General features: G+C 35.1%; 1 protein-coding gene across 1 annotated transcript in view; it reads left to right on the top strand.

Annotated features, from left to right (window-relative positions):
- CCDC102B (coiled-coil domain containing 102B) overlaps positions 1–27342 on the top strand; it is a 196087-nt gene that overhangs the window by 161013 nt on the left and 7732 nt on the right. Inside the window, 1 exon segment of the mRNA XM_053205990.1 lies at positions 25428–25637. Within this exon segment, the coding sequence (XP_053061965.1) occupies positions 25428–25637 (210 nt within the window).

Genomic DNA, 27342 nt, shown 5'->3' on the forward strand with positions numbered 1-27342 from the left:
CTCAGAGCTGGAGCCTACCTCAGATTCTATGTCTCCCTATTTCTCTGCTCCTCCCCTGTTCATGCTCTCTCTCTCTCTCTCTCTCAGATAAATAAACGTTAAAAAGAAAATTTTAAAAAAAGGACGACCATATCAAGAAACTAGTGGCTAGTCACCCGAGTCCTAAAGATATGCCCAATTTTCCTATTATACTCTACCATCAGGGGTTAACTGAAGAAATTCAGTATCCTCTGCACTTCTTATTGAATTCATTTATTTTTTAATAGGGTAGGATATTTCTCTCAATTATTAGAAATTCTCCTATATTTTAAATATTTAAGCAATAGAAAATACTGTTAATTAGATAACCTTTATAAATATAAAAATTTAAAACTTTATTCACAATATGTTGTTATCCTGGTAAGCATGAGTGGCTATTGTAATAATTATTTTTTATCAAGTTTTTAATTTTAATTCCAGTGTAGTTAACATACAGTGTTGTATTAGTTTCGGGTGTACAATATACTAATTCAGTAATCCTATACATTACCCAGTGTTCATTATGGCAAGTGTACTCTTTAATCCCCATCTCCCATTTCTCCCACCCCCATTTCCCATCTCCCCTCTGGTAACCATCTGTTCTCTACAGCTAAGAGTGCATTTTTTGGTTTGTCTCTCTTTTTTTTTTCCTTCATTTGTTTTTTTCTTAAATTCAACATGGATAAAATCATATAGTATTGTCTTTCTCTGAGTGACTTTTTTATTTGCTTGGCATGTTACTCTCTAGCTCCATCCATGTTGCAAATGATAAGGTTTCATTATTTTTTATAGCTGAATAATATTCCATTGTAGACAGATGGATAGATAGATAGATACCACTATTTCTTTATACATTTGTATATCAATGGACCCTTGGGTTGCTTCCAAAATTTGACTATTGTAAATAGTGCTTCAATAAACATAGGAACGCATATATCTTTTTGAATGAGTGTTTTCTTTCTTTGGGTAAATACCCAATAGTGCAATTACTGGATAATAGGCTATTAATTTTGGGGGGAACCTCCATGCTGTTTTCCACAGTGACTGCACCAGTGACTGCATTTCTACCAACAGTGCACAAGAGTGCCTGTTTCTCCACATCTTCACCAACACCTGTTTTTTCCTGTGTTGTTGATTTTAGCCATTCTGACAGGTGTGAGGTGTCATTGTAGTTTTGATTTGCATTTCCATGATACTGAGTGATGTTGAGTATCTTTTCATGTGTCTGTTGGCCATCTGGATGTCTTATTTGGAGAAATGTCTGTTAATGTCTTCTGTCCATTTTTAAGTTAGGTACATTTTGGGAGTGTTGAGTTGTATAAATTCTTTATATATCTTGGATACTAGCCCTTTATTGAATATGTTATTTGCAAATATCTTCTCCCATTAAGTAGATTATCTTTAGTTTTTTTTTTTTTGATTGATTCCTTTACAGTGTGGTAGCTTTTTATTTTGATGTAGTCCCCAGAGTTTATTTTTGCATTTGTTTCTCTTGCTTCAGGAGACATATCTAAAAAGAATTTGCTATAAACAGTGTCAGAAAGATTACTGGATATGCCCTCTTCTAGGATTTTTTTATTGTTCCAGGTGTCACATTTAGGTCTTTAGTACATTTTGAGTTTATTTTTATGTATGTTTTAAAAAAAGTAGTCCAGTTTCATTCTTTTTCATGTGGCTGTCCAGTTTTCCCCATACCATTTGTTGAAGAGACTTGTCTTTTCTCAAGAGTAATTGATCATATAATCATGGTTTTGTTTATGGGCTTTCTATACTGTTCTAATATTCTATGTATCTATTTTTGTGCTGGTACCATACAGTTTTGGTTATTACAGCTTTGTAATATAACTTGAAATCTAGAATTCTGAGACCTCCAGCTTTGTTTTTCTCTTTCAAAATTGTTTTGGTTAATTCAGATCTTTTGTGGTTCCATACAGATTTTAGGATTATTTGTTCTAGCTCTGTGAGGAATGCTGTTGGCATTTTGATAGGGATTGCATTAAATCTGTAGATTGCTTTGGGTAGTATAGACGATTTAGCAATATTTGTTCTTCCAACCCATGAATATGGAATATCTTTCCATTAGTTTGTGTATTCTTCAATTTATTCTTCTCACGGTTGTATAGTTTTCAGAGTACAAGTCTTTCACCTCTTTGGTCAAGTTCATTCCTAGGCATTTTATTATTTTTGGTGCAATTGTAAATGGGACTGCTTTCTTAATTTCTCTTTCTGTTGCTTCATTATTGATGTATAAGAATGCATTGATTCCTGTACATTGATTTTGTATCCTGCAACTTTACTGAATTCATTTATTAGTTCTAGTAGTTTATTGATGAAGTCTTTAGGGTTTTCTATATATAGTATCATATCACCTGCAAATAGTGTAAGTTTTAATTCTTCCTTACCAATTTAGATGCCTTCTGTTCCTTTTCTTCCTTATCTGATAGCTTTGACGAGGACTTCCCATACTAAGTTTAATAAAACTAGTGAGAGTGGCTACCTTGTCTTGTCCTGATCTTAGTGGGAAAGCTCTAAAATTTTCACCATTGGGTATAATGTTAGCTTTGGGTTTTTTTATATATGGCCTTTATTACGTTGAGGTATGTTCCTTCTAAACCTACTTTGTAGACATTTTCTATCATGAATAGATGCTGTATTTTATCAAATGTTTTTTCTGCATCTATTGAGATTATCATATGGTTTTTATCCTTTCTGTTAAAGATGTGATGTATCACGTTTATTGATTTTCAAATAGTGAACCACTCTTGCATCCCAGGAATAAATCTTCCTTAATCATGGTGAATGATTTTTTTAATGTATTCTTAGATTCAGTTTGTGAATATTTTGTTGATGATTTTTGCATCTATGTTTATCAGAGATATTGGCGTGTAGCTTTCTTTTTTTGTAGTATCTTTATCTGGTTTTGGCCTCATAAAATGATTTTGGAATTTTTCTTTCCTCTTTTATTTTTGTAAAAGTTTGAGAAAAATAGGTATTAACTCTTCTTTAAATATTTGGTAGAATTCACCTGTGAAGCCATCTGGTCCCAGACTTTTGTTTGCTGTAAGTTTCTTGATTATTGATTCAATTTCAGTGCTGGTTATTGGTCTGTTCAAGTTTTTTACCTCTTCCTGATTTGGTTTTGTTAGGCCATTTGCTTCTAAAATGTATCCATTTTTTTCTAGGTTGTCCAATTTGTTGGTATATAATTTTTCATAATATTCTCTTACAATTGTGTTTCTGTGATGTTGATTGTTGTTTCTCCTTTCTCATTTCTGATTTTGTTTATTTGAGTCCTCTCTCTCTCTCTTATGTATGTATGTATGTATTTATTTATTTACTTATTCACCTATTTATTTATGTGTCTGGCTAGAACTCCATCAGTTCTGTTGATCTTTTCAAATTACCAGCTCCTGGTTTCATTGATCTGTTTGATCTGTTCTATTGGCCTTTTTTAGTTTCCATATCATTTATTTCTGCTCTAATCTTTATTATTTCCTTCCTTACACTGGTTTTGGGTTTTGTTTGTTTTTTATTTTGTAGCTTCTTTTGGTGTAATATTAGGCTACTTATTTCAGATTCTTGCTTCTTGAGGTAGGCTTGTATGGGAATAATTATTGTTAACAGTAATGGATCAGATTAGTTTTTATTTTCAGTACTGACCTGCTTAAGTTAAAAACAGTTGTTACAGGCTGTGGCCATTTCGTATGTGTTTTTAGCAGGGGTTGAAGTACCCTGGGAAAAGAACAATTCTCCAAAGTCCATATTTGAGTCTCCAACTTTAGGTTTTCTAGTAATCGCCACAATAACAATTACTGTATGAAAGAACTAAATCAAACAAGTGATAAAGCACAATAATTACTCTTACAAAGTATTTTATCAACTAATAATAGTATGTCTTACAAAAGTGGAAGGTGTCATCTGGAGGTGAGCATAGATACAAGAAAGAAAAAGCCAAAAGCAAAGGGAAGAAGAAAAGCCTTTTATCTATGCATCTTTGCCTTAAATATTAAAAAATAATGGAAGGTGATCATATAGTTATTAAAATACATGTTTCTGTTTTCTTTCATAGTGAGAATCACTAGATATTTATACCTAATGTTTATGGATGCTTTGTAGGCTCCCTGTGCTTTATAAGCCCTTAACATACTTGATTTCATTTCATCAACACATCAACTCTGTAAGAGAAGTATGATTATAGTTTTTTTCTTTTTACAGATGCAAAAGCAGGCTCAGAAAGTTTAAGGAATGTGCCCCAGGCTTCACAGCTAGTACATAGCAGAATTCGATTTAAACCTCACACCCTCATAAATCAACTAAATATTTTAAGCATTTTTCATCTTATTATTTTGAACTTATTTTTTTGCATATTTTTAGCATAATTCTCCGATGTTAGAATACCAAATAAAAATATACAAAGCAAACAAAAATGGCTATATGATGTGGTTAAATAATGATACAATACATGGTTCTAGGAACATTTTATTTTTCAACATATTAAAAATACTTTAACCATGATTATCATTCCACCAATTAAAAAGATCATCAAGCATCCTTAAAAAGGAAATGATTATGTGCAATACAAAGGCAGGCTTTACATTGCCACACTTTAGAGAATTTGAATCTGAACCACTTGGGTAAGAATGTAAATAAATAAGACAATTATTAATACTCAGACACTGTAAATTCATGTCCTGTAGCACAGAGAAATAAAATGGGAAATAATATTCATTATCACTGACTTTTGTAAAGTGAATCTACAATCCTGACCTTTTCTTTTTTTTTTTTTAGGTCTGATTCTTTAAAATTTTCCATATTTGTTCTGCATTTTCTCTTCTTCTGAGACAAATTCTGGCCTCCCCTAAGGTTTATCCTCTTGTAGGTTATATCCATTAGTCCAAGTTAAGTAGAAACCATTGTCATTCAAAACTCCTTAAATCGGATACTTTGACTACCCCTGAAGGGAGAGGGAGGAGTTATTTCTTTCTTTCTTCTATTTTATTTTGTGGAGGTGAGGAGATGTAGAAGAGTATGGCTGGAGGTGAGATAAAACCAAGTACATTAAGAAACTAAAAACTAAAAAAACAAAACAAACAAAAAAACCTACTTAGTTCTAGATACGAGCCATTTAAAATTTTCCTTACAAGTGATTTTGAATTCTGGTCAGAAATAATTATTGGAAACCAAATTTCAAATAATACTCAAGTCTATACTTTGACCTTTATCAAATCTGTTGGGAAGATCTTTCCTCGACCATAAATGTCTAAGAATTTTTCAGTAAAAGGTCAGGTGAGTTGAAGATTCTCACGTAATCGATCCATACTCATTGACATTTGTTTTTGAATTTGGACAAATGTTCGTGTTGGACTTTGGCTCACTGACATATTTGAGTAATTGATTTTTTAACTGACTCACACTTGAGAAATATCCTTTCTTTTCTAAAAGAGAAAACTTAAACTACAGATATAAAACTACACTAACACACACCTCTAATGTTGGTACCAAAACTCAAAACAATATTTTGTCAAGACTCTTAAACTTTTAACCTTATCAAGTGACTAAAAACATTGAAACATCTCAAAATCATAATATATTTATAGTGCACCGTGAAAAAGCATGTTTTACATAGATGTTTAATCTTTCCCTGTCAGAGAATAAATAAAATTCTACAAACATTGAGAATAATGGTGACACACAAGGAATAAAGGTGGCAAAAACCAATCCTACTTTCATACATTGGTTCCTGGGCGTATATATTCAATGTACTAGGACACAGCCTCATACATTGGCCATTGGCCTACACTATCTGCCACAAATAGGGGACAGTGTCCTACCTTGTAGAGTATCTCCCTCAAGATGGAAATCATAGATGTCATTTGATAAACCATTCCCACTTTCTCAGGCTTTCTGTTGACTTGTGACTGATATTTGGAGGACCGGTCTTGGTAATGCACCCATTTTTTATTTCCTTTGCTGTTAAACGTGCCCGAGCTTTCAGGTGATGTTTCATAGGAATTGATGTTGGTAAACCAGTTTCTGTGTAAGGTTGTAGATCATTCTGCTGGCTGAGACAAGAGAAAAGACAAACAAGAGTACTTGTCAATTTACGTGGCAACTATACATTGCCTCCTACAGAAAGGGTCTGGTCCATTGTCCCTAAGTGGCTGTCGGTTGAGCCTCCCAGATCAGGCATCCAGCAGGTGAATAGCTAGGTCAGCTCTGCTGGGAGGAAGCCCATTCCATTGGACCCAGGCATAACCTGCAACCCTGATATTATGGCAACTCACCCGTTATTCAAGCACCAGTCTGGTGGAGGACTAAATATGACTCATGTTGACCGGATGCCAACATCTTTCCCACCTGGTTGCTAAAATGCCTCTTCTGTGGTGGAAAATCTGGCAGATATGGGAATCAAAAAAAAAAAAAACAAAAAAAAAGCCACACCTTTTATGTCCAAAACCATCTGTCCATCCCTATGCCTCTTGTACAGACCTCTTTATCTTTAGTGTTTCAGTTTTGCTTTGTCAAGGCCCCTAGCCAAGAGGCCAGTGGTTCACCACTTTCCAGTCAGTTGTATATATACTTACCTTCGGTCACTTGTCCCTTCAATCCACATTGATGACAAGTGTATTTCTCCAAATACTGGAAGGATTTTTCCTCATCGTTGTCCTTTAGAGCCACCACTGAGTAGGTTTGTAGTAAAGTAGCTTCCTTTTTTATCTCATGCTAACCTATCAAGATGACCCTCTCATGGGTCATCCCTTTTGTTTTTGCCCTTCTACATTAGCTCATTGAAAGATATTGCCCGTGGACTCATATGTGTGAACTAAGAGAGAGGCATCCATGTCATATAGATAGGTATCTTGAGGGTTTGGTCCATCTGTATGTGTAAATTACTGTTGTCCTCTGCACCTGTTGGGCCTGATCCTCAGTATATTATTTCCATTAAAAGAAGAATTGCTATTAAGTCTCCCTGATTTTATAGTTTCATGGATGAGGTAATATCCAGACCATGATGGGCAGCTCCAGCCACAGAGTCACTTATTGTCCCATGGTCAGGACTCATTCTCTGCTAGGAACTGGTTTTAGCAGATGAGGAGCTAGTTTTCCAATAAAAAGTGGTTCACTTCTGGAGATGGCATTGCCTTGTTTGAGAACCCTCAGGGTCTGTTCTGTGACTCCTCTTTGGGGGTCTGTCAAAGTCTCCACAATACATTCTTATCTGTGACATATTTTAATGCAACAGCTTGGACCTGATGCTCCCTCCCTTGCTCTAGGCCCCACTCAAAAATGCCATGCTTTAAGTTACTCCGTAAATGGGTCAAAACCTTATTTCCAAGTGCGGCATCTCCAGTCTCCAAGGCCAACCGTTCTGCCTCTTTCTTAGTGCTGTTAACTTGTTCCTCACCTTAGGGGTGGTGATTCAGCGTGCTCCAGAAAACCGGGTCCCTCAACATTTTATTGGAGTGGTAGGTGGTAGGATCCTTAATCCGTGTGAATGAACTTCCTACTCTCTGACGTGCCTGTGAGCTACGGGGGCACCCAGAGCACTTCCCACTTCTTGTTCATCATGTGTAATTAGTATGATGTCTTCAATATCATGGACCAATGAGATGTTCTGAAGAACATCAAGGTCATTTGAGGTCCGGCAAGGATACGACATCCAGAAAGAGAACGTGAGATTGAGTTACCACTTGATGACATTTGGCTGTCCATCATCACCCACCATTTGTCTGCGGTTTCCCAGGGCCACGCAGGTGGATTGTGTCTACATGGTGTTTGAGGAACTCGTTTCTGCAGTCCCACTGGGACAGGACATTGCTTCAAGGTGTTCAAGTGCATCCACTCAAATAAGCCCTTTCTAGACTCCGAGGTCCCACTGCTTCCTTCCTGGGGCCCTCTGGAGAACTGTCAAGTCTGTTTTGTCTCCTGAGAAGCTCTTCCACATAAGATTAATTCCTGGGACTGGAGACACTCAGTCTGCCTGCTGGATTCAGGAGATAAGAGCTTCTTTAAACACAGTCAGGAACAACTTCTGGCTTTAATAACATTCTGTGATTTGAAAATTGGCTGACCCGAGCCTGTCAGCTATTTTCTTTATGGCTTCCAAGTCATTTAATAAAATCTGGCCACATCCAAAATCCATATCATTACCATTGCTTCTATATCATTAAGCGACTACATAAGGTGTTTCTCCTTCAACTCTATGCTTCCCCTCAATGTTATCCTAGATCACAGGTGAGAATCATAGTTTGTATCCAGTGCCACCAGGGGTGGGGGGATCCATTCATTCAAGTACCAGAATCACATCCAGAAGGTCTGTATTTCAGGGCCACTATTAGTACAGTTGTCTTCATTTGAGTCTTTCCAGAAAATATATACTTTTTCATTCTCTCTCTCCCTTTTGATTTCTTCACTGGAGTCAACCATAATATGTTTCTTTTTTAAAAAATACAATTATCGCTTTGAATTATATTTTGGCCCTCATGTATACACTAATATTTATATTTTGATATGTGGATTCATTTTGCTACTCTGAGGCAGAGACTTTTACTATGCTATATGCCTTAGTTATGGAACGTTGTCACTATGGGTCTCTGCAAAGTCCCTGTCTTCTTTGTATTCATTCATTCATTCATTCATTCATTCATTTTTTATTGTCTATACATCCCTCTCTTGCATGCATTCCCCACATAGGCAACTATTGCAATATGTATCTATTCTTTATATATACACTTGAAAATGTACATTTTAAACTGTTATAAGTGATATTATCATATGCCTCATTCTGCTTATTAATTTTTAAATTTAACATTATCTGTTATCTTTTAAGATTAATCTCTGTCATTAATGTACCTCTTGGACACAAGTTGTATTCATCATAATACTTTTTTCAAGGGGCACCTGGGTGGCTCAGTCGGTTAAGCGTCTGACCTGGTTTCACCTCAGATTGTGATCTCACGGTTTCGTGACTTTGAGCCCTGTGTCAGGCTCTCTTCTGGCAACATGGAGCTTGCTTGAGATCCTCTTTCTCTCCGTCTCTCTCTACTCCTCCCCCACTCACGCTATCTCTCTCTGAAAAAAATAAGTAAAAAAATAAAATAAAATAATACTTTTCTCAAATTCTTTAGCATGTATCATCTTAGAGTAAGGGCATTTTCCTACATAACCACAATTATCAATCCTAAGAAGTTATTAGCTGTAATATAATCAAGATCTGGGCATATTTAAATTCCCTCTATTCAGGAATGTCTTTTTGATCTGCTTGTCTTAATGCAGTTGAGTTTATTAATGCATAGGTGTTATCTTATTTAATCACCCTTTTACTCTAGAACTGCTTCTCCCACTATTTCCTCATACATTACTATTTTAAAAAATCAGATTAGTCCGGTGGCAGAATATACCACATTCTGGAGTTGTCTAATTGTTTGCTAATAATATTGGTTATTCTTCTATGTCCTGAATTACCGGTAAAGAGGAAAGTAGGTCTAGAGCAGGATTTCTCAACCTCAGCACCGTTGACATGCTGTGAGGTGTCATTCTTTGTGTTGTAGGACATTTCGCAGTATCCCTGGCTTCTGTCCACCAAACGCTAGTAACATCTCTCCAGATGTAATGACCAAAAATGTCGTCAGACTTTACTAAATGTCCCCTTTGGGTAAAACCACGCTGGCTGGGAGCCACTGATTTACAGGCTAGTTACAGTCAGACTAAACATTTTTTAGCAAGAATACCATGTACATTACATACGTATTTCTTATAAATCACATAAAGAGAAACATAATGCAATGTTGTTCTGCTGTTAGTGATGCTGAACATGATTGCTTGATTAGGGTGTGGATTTGTAGCTTTCTCCAATATGATACTCATTTTGAAATTAGTGAATGATCTTTCAGAAAATTGTCTGATATCCTAAAAATACCCTGTTCTCTAAACATCTTTTCTCTAAGGATTTTGGCACCCGTTGATTGTTTTTATCTGAACTGGTTATAATTGTTATAATTCATAGTTTCCAGAGTTCTAACTCCACTATCCCTCTACATTTATTAGCTGGCATCCTTTTGCAACAAAGAAAAAAAAGTTTTTAAAAAGTCTTCTCTTTGTCTCTTTTTCTATCTTTGAGTTGTATTATAGAGTTATGAATTTATTTTTATTCGATGTATTATATGTTAATATTGATTTCACATTTGATGTTCAAATTGCCCCAAATTTAGCCAGTAGGAGTCCTTTGAAGCTGGAACTAGTGTCCTTATGACATTTTCCCATTAATCGCCGAGTGATTAACTGTTTTCAGACACAATTATGTTCTGGGTTCATCTTGTACTTTCTAGCTAGCTTCAGGTCTGGAGGCAAGGATTTCTCAATGTGCTATGGTTTATCTTACCGGAAAGATTTGGGTGCTGAACATGTTAATTTCCCTTGCAGTATATTTCTGTAGACACGTCCTTTCTGTAGACAGAAAACTGAAGTCACATTCATATTTCAAAATTTTCATTTAAATTTAGCATTAAGTATTTATTGCTGACCTTTTCTGCTGAGGTATAATTTACACACAATTTAAAGAACAGATACTGAGTGGTACTGGTCAGTGCATCATGAAATATGTAAGCATTTGTAAAAAGCACACTCTTTGCAAGATATGGAATATGTCTGCCACCCTGTAAAGTTCTCGAGTTTACTAACGCCCCTTCCCAGTCAATTTCCCACCTTAGAGGTACCACACATTTTGCCCTTTGGGCAGCACTTCATATAAAGGGAAACATACCTAATAATACTTGATGGCACCAGCCTTCTTTTGCTTATTATATCATATTTGGTTTCATATGTGGTGTTTCGCGTATCAATAGTTTGTTCCTTTTTACTTACTAACAATATAATAACACTCCATTGTATGAATACACCGAAAGTTGTTTATCCCTCCTCCTGTGGCTGAACATGTTTTTTAAGATTTTGATTGTAATGAATACAACTTTGAATATATTTTAATTTATTTACGTTTTATGGTCATGTTTTTATTAATCTTGGGAGTGGAATTTATATCCCTAGGAGTGGAATTGCTCGTTGATAGATAGTATAGGTAAAAACTTAAGCTTTTAGAAAATTACCAAACCACTTTCCAACGTGAATGTCTCATTTCTTAATTTTTTTGTTATGTCTTTTCTTTTTAAAACTTCGTTTCTTTCCCAATAATGTTGATGTATAAAGTTATTTGTTTTGTCTTAAAACATACATAAGGGGCGCCTGGGTGGCTCAGTTGATTAAGCGTCCGACTTCCGCTCAGGTCATGAACTCACAGTTGGTGGGTTTGAGCCCCACCTCAGGCTCCGTGCTGACAGCTCAGAGCCTAGAACCTGCTTCAGATTCTGTCTCCCTCTTGCTCTGCCCCTACCCCACTCACGTTCTGTTTCTCTCTGTCTCAAAACTAAATAAGCATAAAAAAATTTAAAAAAACATGCATAAAATCGTTGCAAATTCCCAACATCAATGTTATTACCCATAATAGTTCTCTTAAGTGGAATTAAAGATTTCTGTGCAGTCCTCACTGTTCTCAGAATATATCCCATTGGATATTAAATGAGAGTTTTGTGTTAAAAATCACTTGAAAAACTATATTCCGGGTTATGTAATCAATATGAAATGCACTCTGTTAGTTCACTTGTATCCAATATTATGGTTTACACTTTTTTCTCTTTTTGCTTTCATAGAATTTATGTTGGAGTGTGGTATTATAGTTTTCCTTTGTCCTGTGATAGTTTCACGAGGAGTATTTTCAGCAGTTGAAAGTATTTTTTCCTATCTATGTTGTTGCAAATAGCAACATCCGGCTCTTTTTTATGACTGAGTAACATTCCATTGTGTGTGTATATACCTCCCTTCTTTATCCATTCATCTATTGATGGACACTTGGGCTGCTTCCATAATTTGGCTATTATAAACAATGATGCAAAAACCACAGTAGTGCATATATCCTTTTGAATTACTGTTTTCATATTCTTTGGGTCAGTAACTCCGGAGTGGAATTACTGGGCCATAATAATAGTAATTCTATTTTTAACTTTTTGAGGTAACTCCACGTTTTTCTCTGGAATGGCTGCACCAGTTTGCACTCCCACCAACAATGCACCAGGTTCCTTTTTCTCCGCATCCTCACCAACACTTGTTACTTCTTGTGTTGTTAATGTTAGCCATTCTGACAGGTGTGAAGTGATGCCTCATTGTGGTTTTGATTTGCATTTCCCTGATGATGAGTGGTGTTGAGCATCTTGTCATGTGTCGGTTGGCCGTCTGCCTGTCTTCTTTGGAGAAACGTCTCTTTATGCCCTTCTACCCATTTTTTAATTGGATTATTTGTTTTTTAGCAGTTGAAAAGTTTTGATCTTTATTTTATTTTCTACTTTTAGTAGTTTTGTGTGGATATTGAATTTCTTTTTGTTTGTTGTGATGAAGGGGGTAGGGTTTTCCTAGACAAGCGACAATGACAAGTATTTCTGTGGGAGAAGGTGGAATAATGAAGAGGGTGGGTTGTGTACTTAATTTCCTAGTTCTAGAGTGTTCCCCTTTGTTGACACACAAAGGACTGGGTTTTTTGTTTAAGTAAAGCTTTTGGGTAGAGGGATGCAGATTAATCTGTATTCTTATTCTTTGATAGGACCCTTAAGAGCAACTTCTTACTTTCCAATTTTTCTTTACCTGGAAATACCCGAATGACACTCTTGCCTTCTCTGGGTTTCTGTTAAGTTTCTCAGGATCCACATAAGAGTGAAAACATATGGTATCCGTCTTTCTCTGGATGGCTTATTTCACTTAGCATAACACTCTCCAGTTCCATCCACGTTGCTACAAAGGGCCATATTTCATTCTTTCTCATTGCCACGTAGTACTCCATTGTGTATATAAACCACAATTTCTTTATCCATTCATCAGTTGATGGGCATTTAGGCTCTTTCCGTAATTTGGCTATTGTTGAGAGTGCTGCTATAAACATTCGGGTACAAGTGCCCCTAGGCATCAGTACTCCTGTATCCCTTGGGTAAATTCTTAGAGTGCTATTGCTGGGTCATAGGGTAGGTCTATTTTTAATTTTTTGAGGAACCTCCACACTGTTTTCCAGAGTGGCTGCACCAATTTGCATCTCTGTTCTGCCAGCTTGCGATTCTCTCTCTCTCTCCCTCTCTCTCTCCCTCTCTCTCTGCCCCTCTCCTGCTCATGCACGCTCTCTCTCGAAATAAACAAACTTTAAAACAATAAAATAAGTCTCTGGGGCACCTGGGTGGCTCAGTAGGTTAAGTGTCCAACTTCAGCTCAGTTCATGGTCTCGCAGTTTGTGAGTTCGAGCCCTGCGTTGGGCTCTGTGCTGACAGCTCAGAGCCTGGATCCCACTTCGGATTCTGTGTCGCCCTCTCTCTCTCTCTTCCCCCTCCACCACTCGTGTTCTGTCTCTGTCTCTGTCTCTCTCTCTCTCAAAAATAAACATTAAAAAAATTTAAAAAACAATAAAATAAGTCTCAATTATATTTGCAGAATGAGTGATTTTATTTCTTCTTGTTGACTTTTGAAGGCTGTGTGGAAAGATGGGGACTTAGTCTGTGGTCATGTTCTAAGCTGTGTAATTCCCAAAAGATACTATTTTTTGACCATGAATGGTCATTTGTTATGGCATTGATTATAGAAAATAACTTCAAGAAATTTGTTTATTTGGGTATTGGAAAACAGACATCTAAATAACTTATAGGTCAAAGAAATAAATTTAATGGGATATAAGATTGAAAGATAAAACACTGAATTCTTGAGGGATTCTGCAAAATCCAGGGATATTTATAACATTAGTGACTATATTAGGAAAGGGTTATGTGCACCATGGGATGGTGACTCTCAGATCTCAATTACCGGGAGTGTAATTAACCCAGAATTCTAACTGCTGTACTCTGAAATCCAGGCAATAAGATCATGCTTCCCACAGGCTACTCCCAACAGAGGGCAGCCTCCTTGTTTCTGGGAGATGTGACCTTCTCGCTAACAGCTCCTCTGTGACCTCACCTAACTCTCTTTGGACTGCAGTGACATCTAAGATGATTCCACCCAACTGTCTTTTCTTCCCTCTCTCCCCCTGACTCAAAGTCAGCCCTGATTGCAATCCAGCTGCCCCCTGCCTCTCCTGACTCCCTTCTCATTTTCTCTCCGATGCATTCCTCCTAATAAAGTCATTGCATTTTTAGTCCCATTGTATAGCTGCTTCTTGGAGTACCTGGAATAACAAAATAACAACGACAAAAAATTAAGGAGCTAATATTCTAATAGAAAAAAATAACAATGGCTGTAGAAAGAAAGGAAAAAAAGACAATATTAGAAATTAATAATATATTTAAAAAGTGTATTACAGTCAACAAAACCAGAAGTTGGTTCTTCATTAAAAAAAAAAAAGAAATAAACTGAAATGAAATTCAAGTAAAATTAATCAAGATCTATAATTAGAAAAATCTAGTAATTAAAAAGGGACACAGCCTTAGATAGAGCAGAGATTTACAAAGATAAGGAAACACTATGAAGGGACAGTGCTAATAAAAATAAAATCTTACATGAAATAAATTATTGATTGGAAAAATATAGCTTACCCACCATGACTCTTATATAAATAGAAAGCCTGAATTTATTTATAACATTATATAAAGTAAATTAAAATTAATAAATTAAAACTCTTCCTACAATAAAACTCCAGTATCAGAATGCTTTACGGTTATATTGTACCATTCAAAGTATATAATTCCAATTTTTTAAAATGTTTTTAATGTTTTTATTTATTTTTGAGAGAGAAAGACAGAGTGTGAGTGGCAGAAGGGCAGAGAGAGAGAGAGAGAGAGACACCCAGAATCCCAGAATCCAAAGAAGGCTTCAGGCTCTGAGCTGTCAGCACAGAGCCTGATGCGGGGCTCGAACTCATGAACCGCGAGATCATGACCTGAGCCAAAGTCAGACACTTAACTGCACCCAGGCATCCCAATTATTCCAATTTTATAGAACATATTCTAGAAGAGAAAAAGAGGAAAAAAAAATTCCAACTTTTTCTACTGTGTTTAATCCTAATGTTCCACCTAGGCAAGTATAAGACAGGAAAAGTACAATCATTCTTACATGTATATGTAGAGGCAATAATATTAACCAAGTAGAAGGAGTCTTAATCTCATAGTAAATTAAAACGGTTGATTTGTCACAGAAACGGAAGATATATTGTAACGTTGGGTAATTTGTCACATAAATCAGCACATTAAACAGAGTAAAAGAAAAAATTATGTGGTTATCTCAAAGATTACATAAAAAAATAAAAACAGTTGCTACAACTTATTTCATTATTGTACGGAAAAATATTTTAGCACACTAGGAATCAAGAGGACTTTTAAAACTTCATAGAGTAGCAAAATTTTAGAGCGAATTCTTTATTTAAAGATGGAGTATCAGAGCGTGCTATCCCTTTCTTGATTCAAGATTCTACTTCAGATGCCAGACAGTTCAACAAAAAAAGAAAAATAAATAAAATAATAAGAATTGGCAAGATACAAAATTGTAATTATTACAGATGACATAATTATCTATTTGGAAAATAGAAAGTAACCTACAAAATATAATTCACAAGAGTTTAGGGATACTGCTGGGTGTAAGATCAATTAAATATGTATACACCAGCAAAAATGTATATTTATATGTATATTATGTGTATATAATACATATAATAAATAGAGTAGTATTTGTGCAATGATTGGTAGACCAAAGAAATAGAATAAGAGACGAGAATCAGAGCCACACACGTATGGACAGTTGATCTGTCAACAGATTTGTCATTGCAAACCAGTTGTGAATAGGGAGCTGGTAAAAAGTGCTGACTTTAGACTAAAGATGAATGGAAGGAATTAACTCGCCTCATTATAATATTAATCTTTTGAAGGAATGATCTCATTTTAATGTAAAAAAATAAAGATTGTGTAATTCTGGCTAAATCAAGACAAACTATGTTTTATTCTTATGTATTTTTTAAAGAATTCATCAACGTATCTTTTAAAAAAAAAGAATTCATCAATGTATCTCTTTTGTGCAATTTCCCCCCAAATCAGATACTAAAAAGCAGCATATCTGAAACATAAACGTGTTCTACTAAGTCATTCTTGATGTAAAGTAGTGATTTAGGGGAAGCTCATAAGTCCTAGCCTCTCTTTCATTTTTAATTCATTGTCCTTTTCTACTATTTTCTTCTGTAAATTATATATGCACTTTTTTTCTCCTTTACAGCTCAGTGTTAATAATTAAAGTTATCTTTCTATTTTATCTGAACCATCAGAGTACGTGCAGTTAGTCAATATACCTTCTAGGTCAAATGATACTGCGAGCTATCAAAATCTCCGAGACAACCTGTTTGTTAACTCTGGGGCCAAGAGAGTTTGTCTACTTTTAAATTTAGTTTTAGGAGAGGTTTTGGAAATAAGGAAGGTCTACCTTTCATAGCTGGCTTAATTTCATCTTTCTTATAATGTACTTATTTTCCTACCACAGATCTTGCTAAGAACTGTGTTACCATAGCTTTCCTTAGTACTCAGTACTACTGGAGGGTGTAGTTAGCCCATGGCAAAATTAAGGTCCATTAGACCTACCTTACCTAAACCTCTGGTCCTGTTCTCATTGGAACAAAACCCGTATCTTTAAAACTCTATCGTGTTTCACTTCTCAAGTTCTGGAAGCCCTGCTTCTGTGAAATTCATGCCTGATCAAGTTTATGAGAAATCCAGTGCAGCATATCAGAGCTTGGCAGGAGAGGTGCACAAAAGCATCTTGACGCTGTTTTGTGTTTAGGTTATCGCTTTTCTCTGGTTGTTGTAGGACATGTTCATAAACATTTTTCTATGCTTGACATAATAACAGCGTGTTTATTCACATTTTAAAATCCTGACAATTACTAGGATATGAATAGATGATTATTATATCACCTACATCATTGTTCGATGATTGTACATTGAAATGGAGAAAATATTTGTGTATGAAATTTTGTAACACCGGTAAGAATTTTTTAGACTGCCTCACCATTGTTGTAAAACCAGGGGTCCAAAATACCCATTTTGAGTTTTTCTTTGTGAAATCCGTAAGTTTTCTCTGCCAGGATATAAGCAAGTCTTTATAAATGTATTTCTCTTGTCATTCTAATATGTATAGACTTATTTATACATAGAAACACTGTTTTTTTTTTGTAATTTTCTTGCATTGCTTTTGATTCATGTTCAATCAAAAGTATGTATTTTGGCCTCCATTTTATTGAAGTATAATTAACATATATTGTCTTACTAGTATCAGGTATAGAATATGATTTGACAATTCTATAAATTACTCAGTGCTTATCATGATAAATGTTCTTTTATCCCCTTAATCTGTTTCACCCATCCCCCAACCCACCTCCCCTCTGGCAACCGCCAATTTGCCCTCTATATTTAAGAGCCTGTAATTTTTTGTCTCTTTTTTCTTTGTTATTTCATTTGTTTTGGTTCATAAATTCCACGTATGAGTGAAATCGTATGATATTTGTCTTTCTTTGTCTTTATTTTACTTAGCATAATACCCTCTAGGTCCGTCCATGTTGTTGCAAATATCAACATCTCAGTCATTTTTATTGCTGAGTAATATTCATATATATATGTATGTATTCATGTATATATATGTATATATATATAAATGTATGTATGTACATACACATATACATATACATATATATAAACACCAACCACATCTTCTTTATTAGTTGCTGGACAGTTGGGCTGCTTTTATGTCTTAGGTCTTGTAAATAATGCCCCAATAAACATAGAGATGCATATATCTTTTCAAGTTAGTATTTTTATTTCCTTTGGGTAAATACCCAGTAGTGGTACCCATGACTGGATCACATGGTAATCCTGTTTTTAATTTTTTTTTTCAACGTTTATTTATTTTTGGGACAGAGAGAGACAGAGCATGAACGGGGGAGGGGCAGAGAGAGGGAGCCCCTGTTTTTAATTTTTTGAGGAGTCTCTTTACTGTTTCCCACAATGTCTACACCAGTTTGTGTTCCCACAAACAGTGCACGAGGGCTCCCTTTTCTCTGGCTTTCCTCTTTTTTTTTGAAAAAAATGTTCGTTTGTACTTTATCAAAATTTATAACTTTTGCTATGAAAGACACTAGTAAGATAATTAAAACACAAGCCAAAGATTAGTGAGACATATTTGCAGAACATATATCTGGTAAAGGGTAAATATTCAAAATACAAAAATATCTCTTTTTTAAAAAAATCTTTTTATTTTATTTTTTAAAAGAAGTTTTAGATTCACCACAAAATTAAGGGGAAAGGGGAAAGTGTAGAGATTTATGCGTCCCACCCCTGCACATGCATAGCCTTCCCCACTATCAGATCCCTCCCAGAGTGCCACATTGTAACAACCGATGAACCTACCCTCACACATCATTATCACCCAAAGTCCACAGTTTACGTTAAGGTTCAGTATTGGTGTTGGACATTATATAGATCTGGACAAACATAACGTTTCCATCATTGTGGTATCATGCACAGTACTTTCACTGCCCTAAAATTCCTGAGCTTCACCTACTTATTCTCCCCTATCTTCAGCCTCTCCTTTAATCCCCTGCAACTTCTGAAAAGCACTAATATATTTCTGTGTCTCTCATAATGTTGCCTTTTCCAGAATGCCATGTAGTTGGAATCATACAGTCTGAAGGCTTTTCAGATTGGCTTTGTAGTAATATGCATTTAAGATTCCTTCATGTCTTTTCATGGTTTAATAGCTCATTTCTTTTTTGGGCTTCATAATATTCCACTGTCTGGACATATCTCAGTGTATCCATTTGTGCCTCCTGAAGGGCATCTTGGTTGCTTCAAGTTTTGGCAGTGATGAGCTGCTATAAACATCCTTGTGTCGATTTGTGTGTGTGTGTGTGTGTGTGTGTGTGTGTGTGTGTGTGTGTGTATTTTTGTGTGGGCATAAGTTTTCAGCTCCTTTGGCAAAATACCAAGGATCATGATCACTGGATAATATGATAAGAACATTTAGTTTTGTAAGAAACCTCCAAACTTCCTTTCCAAGTGGCCATATTCTTTTGCTTTCCCACTAGCAAAGTATGAAAAGTTCCTGTGGCTCCACGTTCTTGCCAGCATTTGGTGTTGTCAGTGTTCTGGATTTGCATCATTCTAATAGTTGTGTATTGGTATCCCATTGTTTTAATTTGCATTTTCCTGATGAGGTATGATGTGGAGCATCTTTTCATACGTTTATTTGACATCTGTATATCTTCTTGGTAAGATGTCTATTATTTATACATCATCAGCCTATTTTCAATTGGGTGGTTTGTTTTCTACAGGTGAATTTAAAGAATTCTTTGTGCATTTAGGATGACAGTCCTTTATCATGTATGCCTTTTGCAAATATTTTCTTTCAGCCTATGGTTTGTCTTCCCCTTCTCTTGACATTGTTTTTCACAGAGCAGACATTTTTAATTTTAATGATCTAGTTTATCAAATTATTTCTTTCATGGATCGTACCTATGGCTATGTATCTAAAAAGCCATCTCCAAATCCATAGTCATCTAAATATTCTCCTGTGCTACATATCTTCTATGAGTTGTTACAGTTTTGTGTTTTACACTCTCATTATAATACATTTTGAGTTAATTTTTGTTAAGGGTATAGTGTCTGTATCTAGATTAATTCTTTTGCATGAGGATCCCTCTTCTTCTATGTAACTTTGGCACACATTTTATTTCAAATTACTTCTGGGGCTCCCTACTTTTAGAAATTTTCCTAAGATTTAAAATGAAATTAAAGTAAGTAAAATACATGTGGCAATACCCGTTACTAAAATCATTTATTATTCTCTTGACTTTTGGTAGAAGAGGGTGTGAGCTGTCAACTGAGCTGTATTTAACTGTGGACAAGTGGGAAGTAGATTTTTATTTAGCAGAGAGTTTACGCAATTCTTTTCTTTTCTTTTCTTTTCTTTTCTTTTCTTTTCTTTTCTTTTCTTGATTCTAAGTCTTGGTTAGAGAAAGAATGTTAAAAGACTCAGGGCAGGCTGACATCAGTAATATGCACAGTGCATTAGCTTTGAGTTGCCAGACTTTTTCATGTGAGTCCACAGAATTGCTTTCCCTCTGAATTAATTTGCTGATAGAGAAAGACGAAGCAAGGATCAAAATCCCAAAATATATCAAAAGAAAACATACGTTTGCTGTAACATAGTATAATGGATTCAAAACGTGTTGGTTGTTACTGCTTGCAGATATATACATACATTAGCAGCTGTTAGCGTGGTATGGGTAGAATGAGCTCAGGACTGGAATCAGAGAGGACCTCTAGGTGAACCATAGACCTGGCTCTCTGCCTGCCTTGAGAATTACTTCTACTCTTAAGGACCCTAGTTTCCTCATTGTAGCAAGTACAAACTTACAGGATTATTGTAAGGATAAGAGCCTATATGGTTCTTTACCAAGAATATATATTACCCTCAGTAAAAGAGTAACCATCTTACTGCTAGGAAATAGCAAGCTTCCTGCCTTTTACCTTTAACTTCCAAAAATCATAGTTTGTAGTCCGATTTTATGGCTGACTTCGCTGAAATGAAAATTCTGAATATCTGCAAATATAGTATTGGCATATCCACATCGGTTGCAGGTGACTCCTCACTGGCCTACAGAATGTCACACAGTGCTCTCTGTTGGGGCTTTCCTCAGTTGACAAGGTCCATTTACACAATGATCATCATCTTGATAAAATAGGAAAAAGAAATAGACTATTTTCATCCGTCCTTATTTGATTTGGCCATTGCTATGTTTTATTCTTTAGAAAACAAATTTATCACATGAAATATTTGACTTTGGAATAAATATTTCCCCTAAATAATACAATTTCTGCCTCATAAGACTAGGCTCTAGGAAGTATTTTCTACATTTTATAAATGAAAAATGGAGGCTTTCAAGATGAAGAGAATTGGGACCCAACTCTAGGTCATTTTGCCCTAAGTCTTGTCTTTATGTCACTGCGTTCACCTGTCACAAAATGCAGTGGAACTATGCTGAGAAATGACATAAGAGTAAAGCTGAGAAATCCTCCTGGTGTTACATACTGTAGGCTAAATGACTGGTTCTTCTAGGATGCTTTCTTAATTTTGTTTTGTGTGTAATTGTTGTGATTGAAATATAGGAATGCTGTTTCCTAGAGACTACCATTGTGTACTTTCTCCTCATAGATCACTTACGTAGCTTGTGTCAGGTCCCAGGCTCATGAACAAAATGGCACAGCTCTGGTTTCATAAACCTACATTCTAGTTATTGCTTTGATTGGGATCTTTGATGTCTTCTCAAAATTGTCAAGCACTAATAATTGGCGAATATCAAGTGAGTAGGTGTAAATGTTTATAAATGACCCCGTATTCTATCTTTAAGGATAATCACAATATTACATTTTCCACAAGCAACTCAAATGATTGTTGTGTTCACACTTACTTTCAAGAACCACTGCCTGCTTGTCCAGATTCCTTTTATATCCTACTCTACCCCACACCGTGATTGAACACTTGCCTCTTATAATGCTCAAACCTATTTCCTGCTTCCTCTATTGGGACACTCTTGCCTTGATTCTGACTCTTTGCTTTCTTAAACTTCAGATTTCAGCTTATATACTATTCATTCAAATAACCTCTGATTGCCTAATTTATCACAGGCCTTTCTCAGAACACAGGTTGTTTCCTCCTCCGTGAATCTCTACCCACTTTATACCTATGTGTTTATTTGTATTTTGGAAATAGAATATTCATTGCCTCTTACATAATAGATACTCAATAATTGTTGAACACCTGAACAGTTGGGTATTTATATATTTTTCTTGGTGCTTAATATGTATAACATTGGAAATCATTAAAGCAACAAATATTTTATTGATTACTCTGAAGAGAATATATTTTTATCTTAAAATTTTTAGAAAACATTTTTTCAGTAATTTTTCATATTACCTGAAATTTAACAATAGTACCTATGATTAGTTAAAATTCATAGAATTTTAGAGTTAGAATTAAAATATTTTTAAGATGTTCTCTTGATCAGTAGAAGCAAATCAATGGAATTGCATTCAATTTGGTGATTCTTGGAATTGCTTACCATAAATCTGAGGGCTTAAAATAGTACCTGATGTTTATTTTGTCTTTTTAACTTGCATTTAGTTGAATGGCTTTTAATGTGGTTGATTTTCATATGATTCTTGGAAAAGAATAATTTGATAAGAAAAAATTTTGTGAAATGAAAACAGAAATAAAACTGCTTATAATATCAGGCACCTGGGTGGCTTAGTCGCTTAAGCATCCGACTTTGGCTCAGGTCATGATCTTGAAGTCTGCAAGTTTGAGCCCTGCATCGGGCTCTGTGTTGACAGCTCAGAGCCTGGAGCCTGCTTCCGATTCTGTGTCTCCCTCTCTCTCTGCCCCTCTCCCGCTCACACTCTGTCTCTCTCAAAAATAAATAAATGTTTAAAACAAATTTTAAACTGCTTATAATACTTGTGATGTTCCAATTTCCACATAACCTTTACTTTTTTGCTGTGTCTTGTATACATAAATTTATCATATAATCACACTGTGTTAATAGGCTGCAAATAACAAATAATCAGACGTGATTATTTAAGATTTGTTGTTATGACTGGTAGAATCATTCCTTTATTGTTTTTAAAGATTTAGAGTTTATTCAGTCAAACAATCTATTACTTTTTTAAAACCTTAGTTCTATCTGTTACCTGTTATTAGTAATAAAATGGACTTCATCTATTTCTTTTAAATGCCTACAGTTTCATAATACCCTGACATACCATCATATTATATATCCCCTTGGCCAAAATATATATATTTTCCCCAAATTAATTTTTCTTTTTAAAAAGTTTTTTTAAAAATTTTATCTATTTACTTTGAGAGAGAGAGAAAGCGTGAGCACGGAGGCTCGAACCCACAAACCATGAGATCATGACCTGAGCTGAAGTTGGATGCTTAACCAACTGAGCCATTCAGGCGCCCCTAAAATTAATTTTCATCACTAAGTTAATGATTTTTTCTTACAGCTTTATTATTTTAATTCTCATAAGTGACATGATGATAGTCAAAAAGTTTAAGCATGAACCTTAATAATTAAAGAAATGTCATGTTGGTAATTGGATTTTGAAATACTGTTTTCACCTTAAATCCCCCAATAGATACTCCACATGTTTAACCACATCGTCTAAAATTTGGTCCCTTAGTTTATATTTAGTTGATACACAAGGTCCAGTCTCAAGAATGTAATTTTTGTTTCCTGTTTTTTAGAAGCCAGAACATCTCTTTGATTCGGGAACAGACTATTTTCTATAATAATGGTATAATTATGTGTATATGAAAAAGGGTGTTTTAGAAATTTTTTAATGCAAATTCATTTCCAAAGATATTTTTGAAGTCTAACATTTTCCTTAAGTTGATCTCTCTTTTAGAGTTTAAAATGTCATGAAAAATACTTTATAATATTATAATACTAATCAGTACTTTGCAATCAAGCCATTTAAAACTATGTAAAAATGAATAATTTCCAATTTCTATCCTTAACAGTTTAAAAATGTCTCACATTTTAATCATGTTACATAGTTTACAAGGCATTTCAAATAACTGATTTCATTCAGCCCTTATAATTCCACGGATTTGGTGGGTCTGGTGTTCTCATCCGAATTTTATTTTTAAAAAAGGAACAAAAAGAGGAAACGCTGTATTCAGAATCAGCCAAAAAATGATAAGTGACGGAATCAGGACTAGGTTCTACTTGTTTTTCTACTGTGAAGTGTGGCTTCACCATACAGATGTATGCCATAAAATTACTTTGACGTTTGGATATACATATGCTCAAATTATGAGAGAAATACGTATATAATTATTTCCCCAAAATTATATGACCACAGTGTTTTTTCTCTAAGTAGAACATTGCTATGCAAAGTGTTTTCCTGTCAATTTAATTAATTTTACTTCTCACAGACCCTGTTACATTAGAGAATAAATTGTCCACATGGGGAGATTAAGTAGCCTGACCGAATTTACCCACAGAATAAATGGTGAAGTCAAGATTAGAATTCAGAGCTCAGGATTAGAATTTAGAGCTAAAAAAGCTACTAATCATTTCTACTTACAACATCCAGAACAAGAAAAAAAATAATCTTACCAGGCAATTATAATTTAATGTCATTATAATAACTAGCAAATATTTAAACATAATGAAACTGAATAAAATAAACACGTTTGATATTGCCTCTTTAAAATCTAAATAGAAAAATATTAAAACAACAAAACTGACCAAGGGAGAGAGACATTAAAATTATCCTAAGTTCAGTAAATCAAAGCTCCTAGAGGTGAGTTCTTGTTCACCAGTAATTACCAACATCTCCCTAAGGCAATCTCATGTGCAGCCGTGGTTGAGAATCATGGGACAGAATTGGAAGTGAGCAGACTTTGTTCCTAAGGGGCCAGATAGTAAATAATCTAGGCTTTGCTGGTCATACAGCGTCTGTCTCAACAGTTCAACTCTGCCATTGTTAGTGCGACAATAATCATAAGCAATGTGTCAATGAATGAACATGACTGCATTCCAATACAACTTTATTTTTTTCACACTGAAATTTGAATTTTGTATAATGTCAGTGTGCCTGAAGTAGTATTCTTTTTTAATTGTTTTCAACTATAAAAAAATGAAAAACTACTATTATCATGGGGTATACTAAAAGAGATGGGTCAGATGTGGCCCCCTGGCCATGGTTGTCAACCTCCAATTCTCTGGAAATCCAATTAGCCACTCACTCATGTGTGCTTGACTATATTTTATAGTACTTTAATTATGGATTATACTATTTTGTTTCACTTGCTTGTCTTTGTCCTCAGTGATTAGTATAATATGTGGAACTTGAAAGGTATGGTAAATAAATAAATAAAGGTAGAGTAAATAAATAATAAGTGAATGAATACATGAACTATATCCATCCAACCAAAATTACCCAAGAAATTATTTCGTGCCTTCCCAATGGATAATGTTCATCATTTAAGTGGAGATGATCGCCAGAATATTATCGTTTTTCATTTGACATATTTATTTGACAAATACGGTCTGTACGATTATAGAAATAGTCTCATGAACCAAGAGGAAGACTGCATTTATCTAGGGCATGGCCTGGTCTTAGGATCTTCGTGTTGTTCACAACTTTTCAGACAAATACAGTGTTCTTTTTAAAAATTATATAAATCTATGTGTCTGTGAACCTTTCTTAGTGGGAGCTTGTTTGCTGGGTGCCTTGCCTTTTGATAATTACAAATGCTACATGTTGCTTCTTTGTGTTTTCTGTATTTAGCTAGAGAGATTGCAAGCTGAAAATATCTTGGAGCGAGACAAGAGGGAAATACTTGAAACAGAAAAACAAGGACTGGAAAGAGAAAATAGAAGGCTAAAGGCCCAAGTGGAAGAAATGGAAGAGCTTCTGGAGAGGAGAAATGTATTAAGTGCAAACTCTCCAGGTCCTGACTTCAAGACCTCACAAATTGAACTGCAGGAAAAAATCAAGGTATCGGGGTTTCTTGGAAGCAAATGTTCTCACTCACTGTAAGTTGCCTCCCTCACGCTGCCTTAACTTTTGCCCACCTCCAAGTCTGAATATTTCCTTTGTACTATTTAACATCTAATGCTTGCTCTTTTTCTCATTGCAAGTAGAATAATGTTGTTCATGCATATGGAAACAGTGTAACAGATTTTGTATGAAAACGTTACACTATTAGGGTGCCTGGGTGGCTCAGTCGGTTAAGCGTCTGACTTGGGCTCAGGTCATGATCTCACGGTTTGTGAGTTCGAGCCCCGCATCAGGCTCTGTGCTGTCAGTTCAGAGCCTGCAGCTTGCTTCGGATTCTGTGTCTCCCTCTCTCTCTGCCCCTTCTCCACTCTTGCTCTCTCTCTCTGTCTCTCAAGAAAATGAATAAACATTAAAAAAAATAAAAAATAAATAAAATATTTAAAAAAAGAAAATGTTACACTATGACAAATCCAACACTTTCAAGCTTTTCCAAAAGGAAGAGAAAATGAAAGGATGAACCTTTGTATTTTTCATTTCCTTTTACAGTTTTGCCCCAGTGTTTTTCAAGCAATTGATCTTATTTTTAAGTAAGTCTATTTCTCCGTTAGTTTGAACAACTGTGTAATAGGCATTTGTCAGTAACTTTAGTAAGGATCTGCATAAACGTTTCAATTTAGTTTCAATTCCGTTTACTCTTCTCTGGTTCTTTTTTAGTCTCAGAAAAATTGTTTTTGAGTCAATACAATGCATCATGTTTCAAATAGCTTTTGTAGCCTATAACATAAATGTTAAAACTAGATTTAAATTCAAAATCTGGCTTTGAGAAATTTAGGTTGTCTTGGAATTATTTTATCCTAAAGTCAGTAGACATAATTACTGCTATAGATGGGATTGCTTTAAAATAAATTGTTTTTAGATTTTAAAAAAAATCTCTTAATGGCAGTTGCAATTTGTGTGTTTTAGTGTCAACATGCTACAAAACATTTACATCTTGTTTCTATTTCTTCCATTAAAGTACATATAGTATCTTTTTTTTATTTAAAAAAATTGTTAATGTTTTATTTATTTTTGAGACAGAGAGAGACAGAGCATGAGCAGGGGAGGGGCAGAGAGAGAGGGAGACACAGAATCCGAAGCAGGCTCCGGGCTCTGAGCTGTTAGCACAGAGCCCAACCCAGGGCTCGAACTCACAAACCGCAAGATCATGACCTGAGCTGAAGTCTGACGCTTAATGGACTGAGCCACCCAGGTGCCCCTAGTACATATAGTATCTTAATGCACTCTTCTGTCTTTTCATTCTGTTTCTTTACCAGTGAATTAAAAGTGAGTTTGATAAGCTCATATCTTTTAGTTATATAAGTAGTTCATACTCATATGAGCTCTAAAAGCTAAAGATGGCAAGAAAAGTTGAATTCCATTTCACCTTTCCTTATTTCTTGTGATTCTAGTGATTAATTGCAAATACAAGATTAAATTGCATTAGTGTTTTGTGACTTGCAAGTGCAAATACCCATTTTGTTACAGCAAAATGTTGTATGAAACCAGCCTTAATAGTGGTTCCGATATACATAACATCTGTAGAGATGTTTTTATGTGTTTCTACTTGTGGAAACACAGAATTATTTCAATTATGAAACAAGTTTAATCATCAAAATACCTGGGTGTGTTTGACTCACCTGAACTAACAAGCGTTTATATTATA

The sequence above is a fragment of the Acinonyx jubatus genome, chromosome D3, assembly GCF_027475565.1.
Source record: "Acinonyx jubatus isolate Ajub_Pintada_27869175 chromosome D3, VMU_Ajub_asm_v1.0, whole genome shotgun sequence".
In the NCBI taxonomy this organism is placed as follows: Eukaryota; Metazoa; Chordata; class Mammalia; order Carnivora; family Felidae; genus Acinonyx; species Acinonyx jubatus.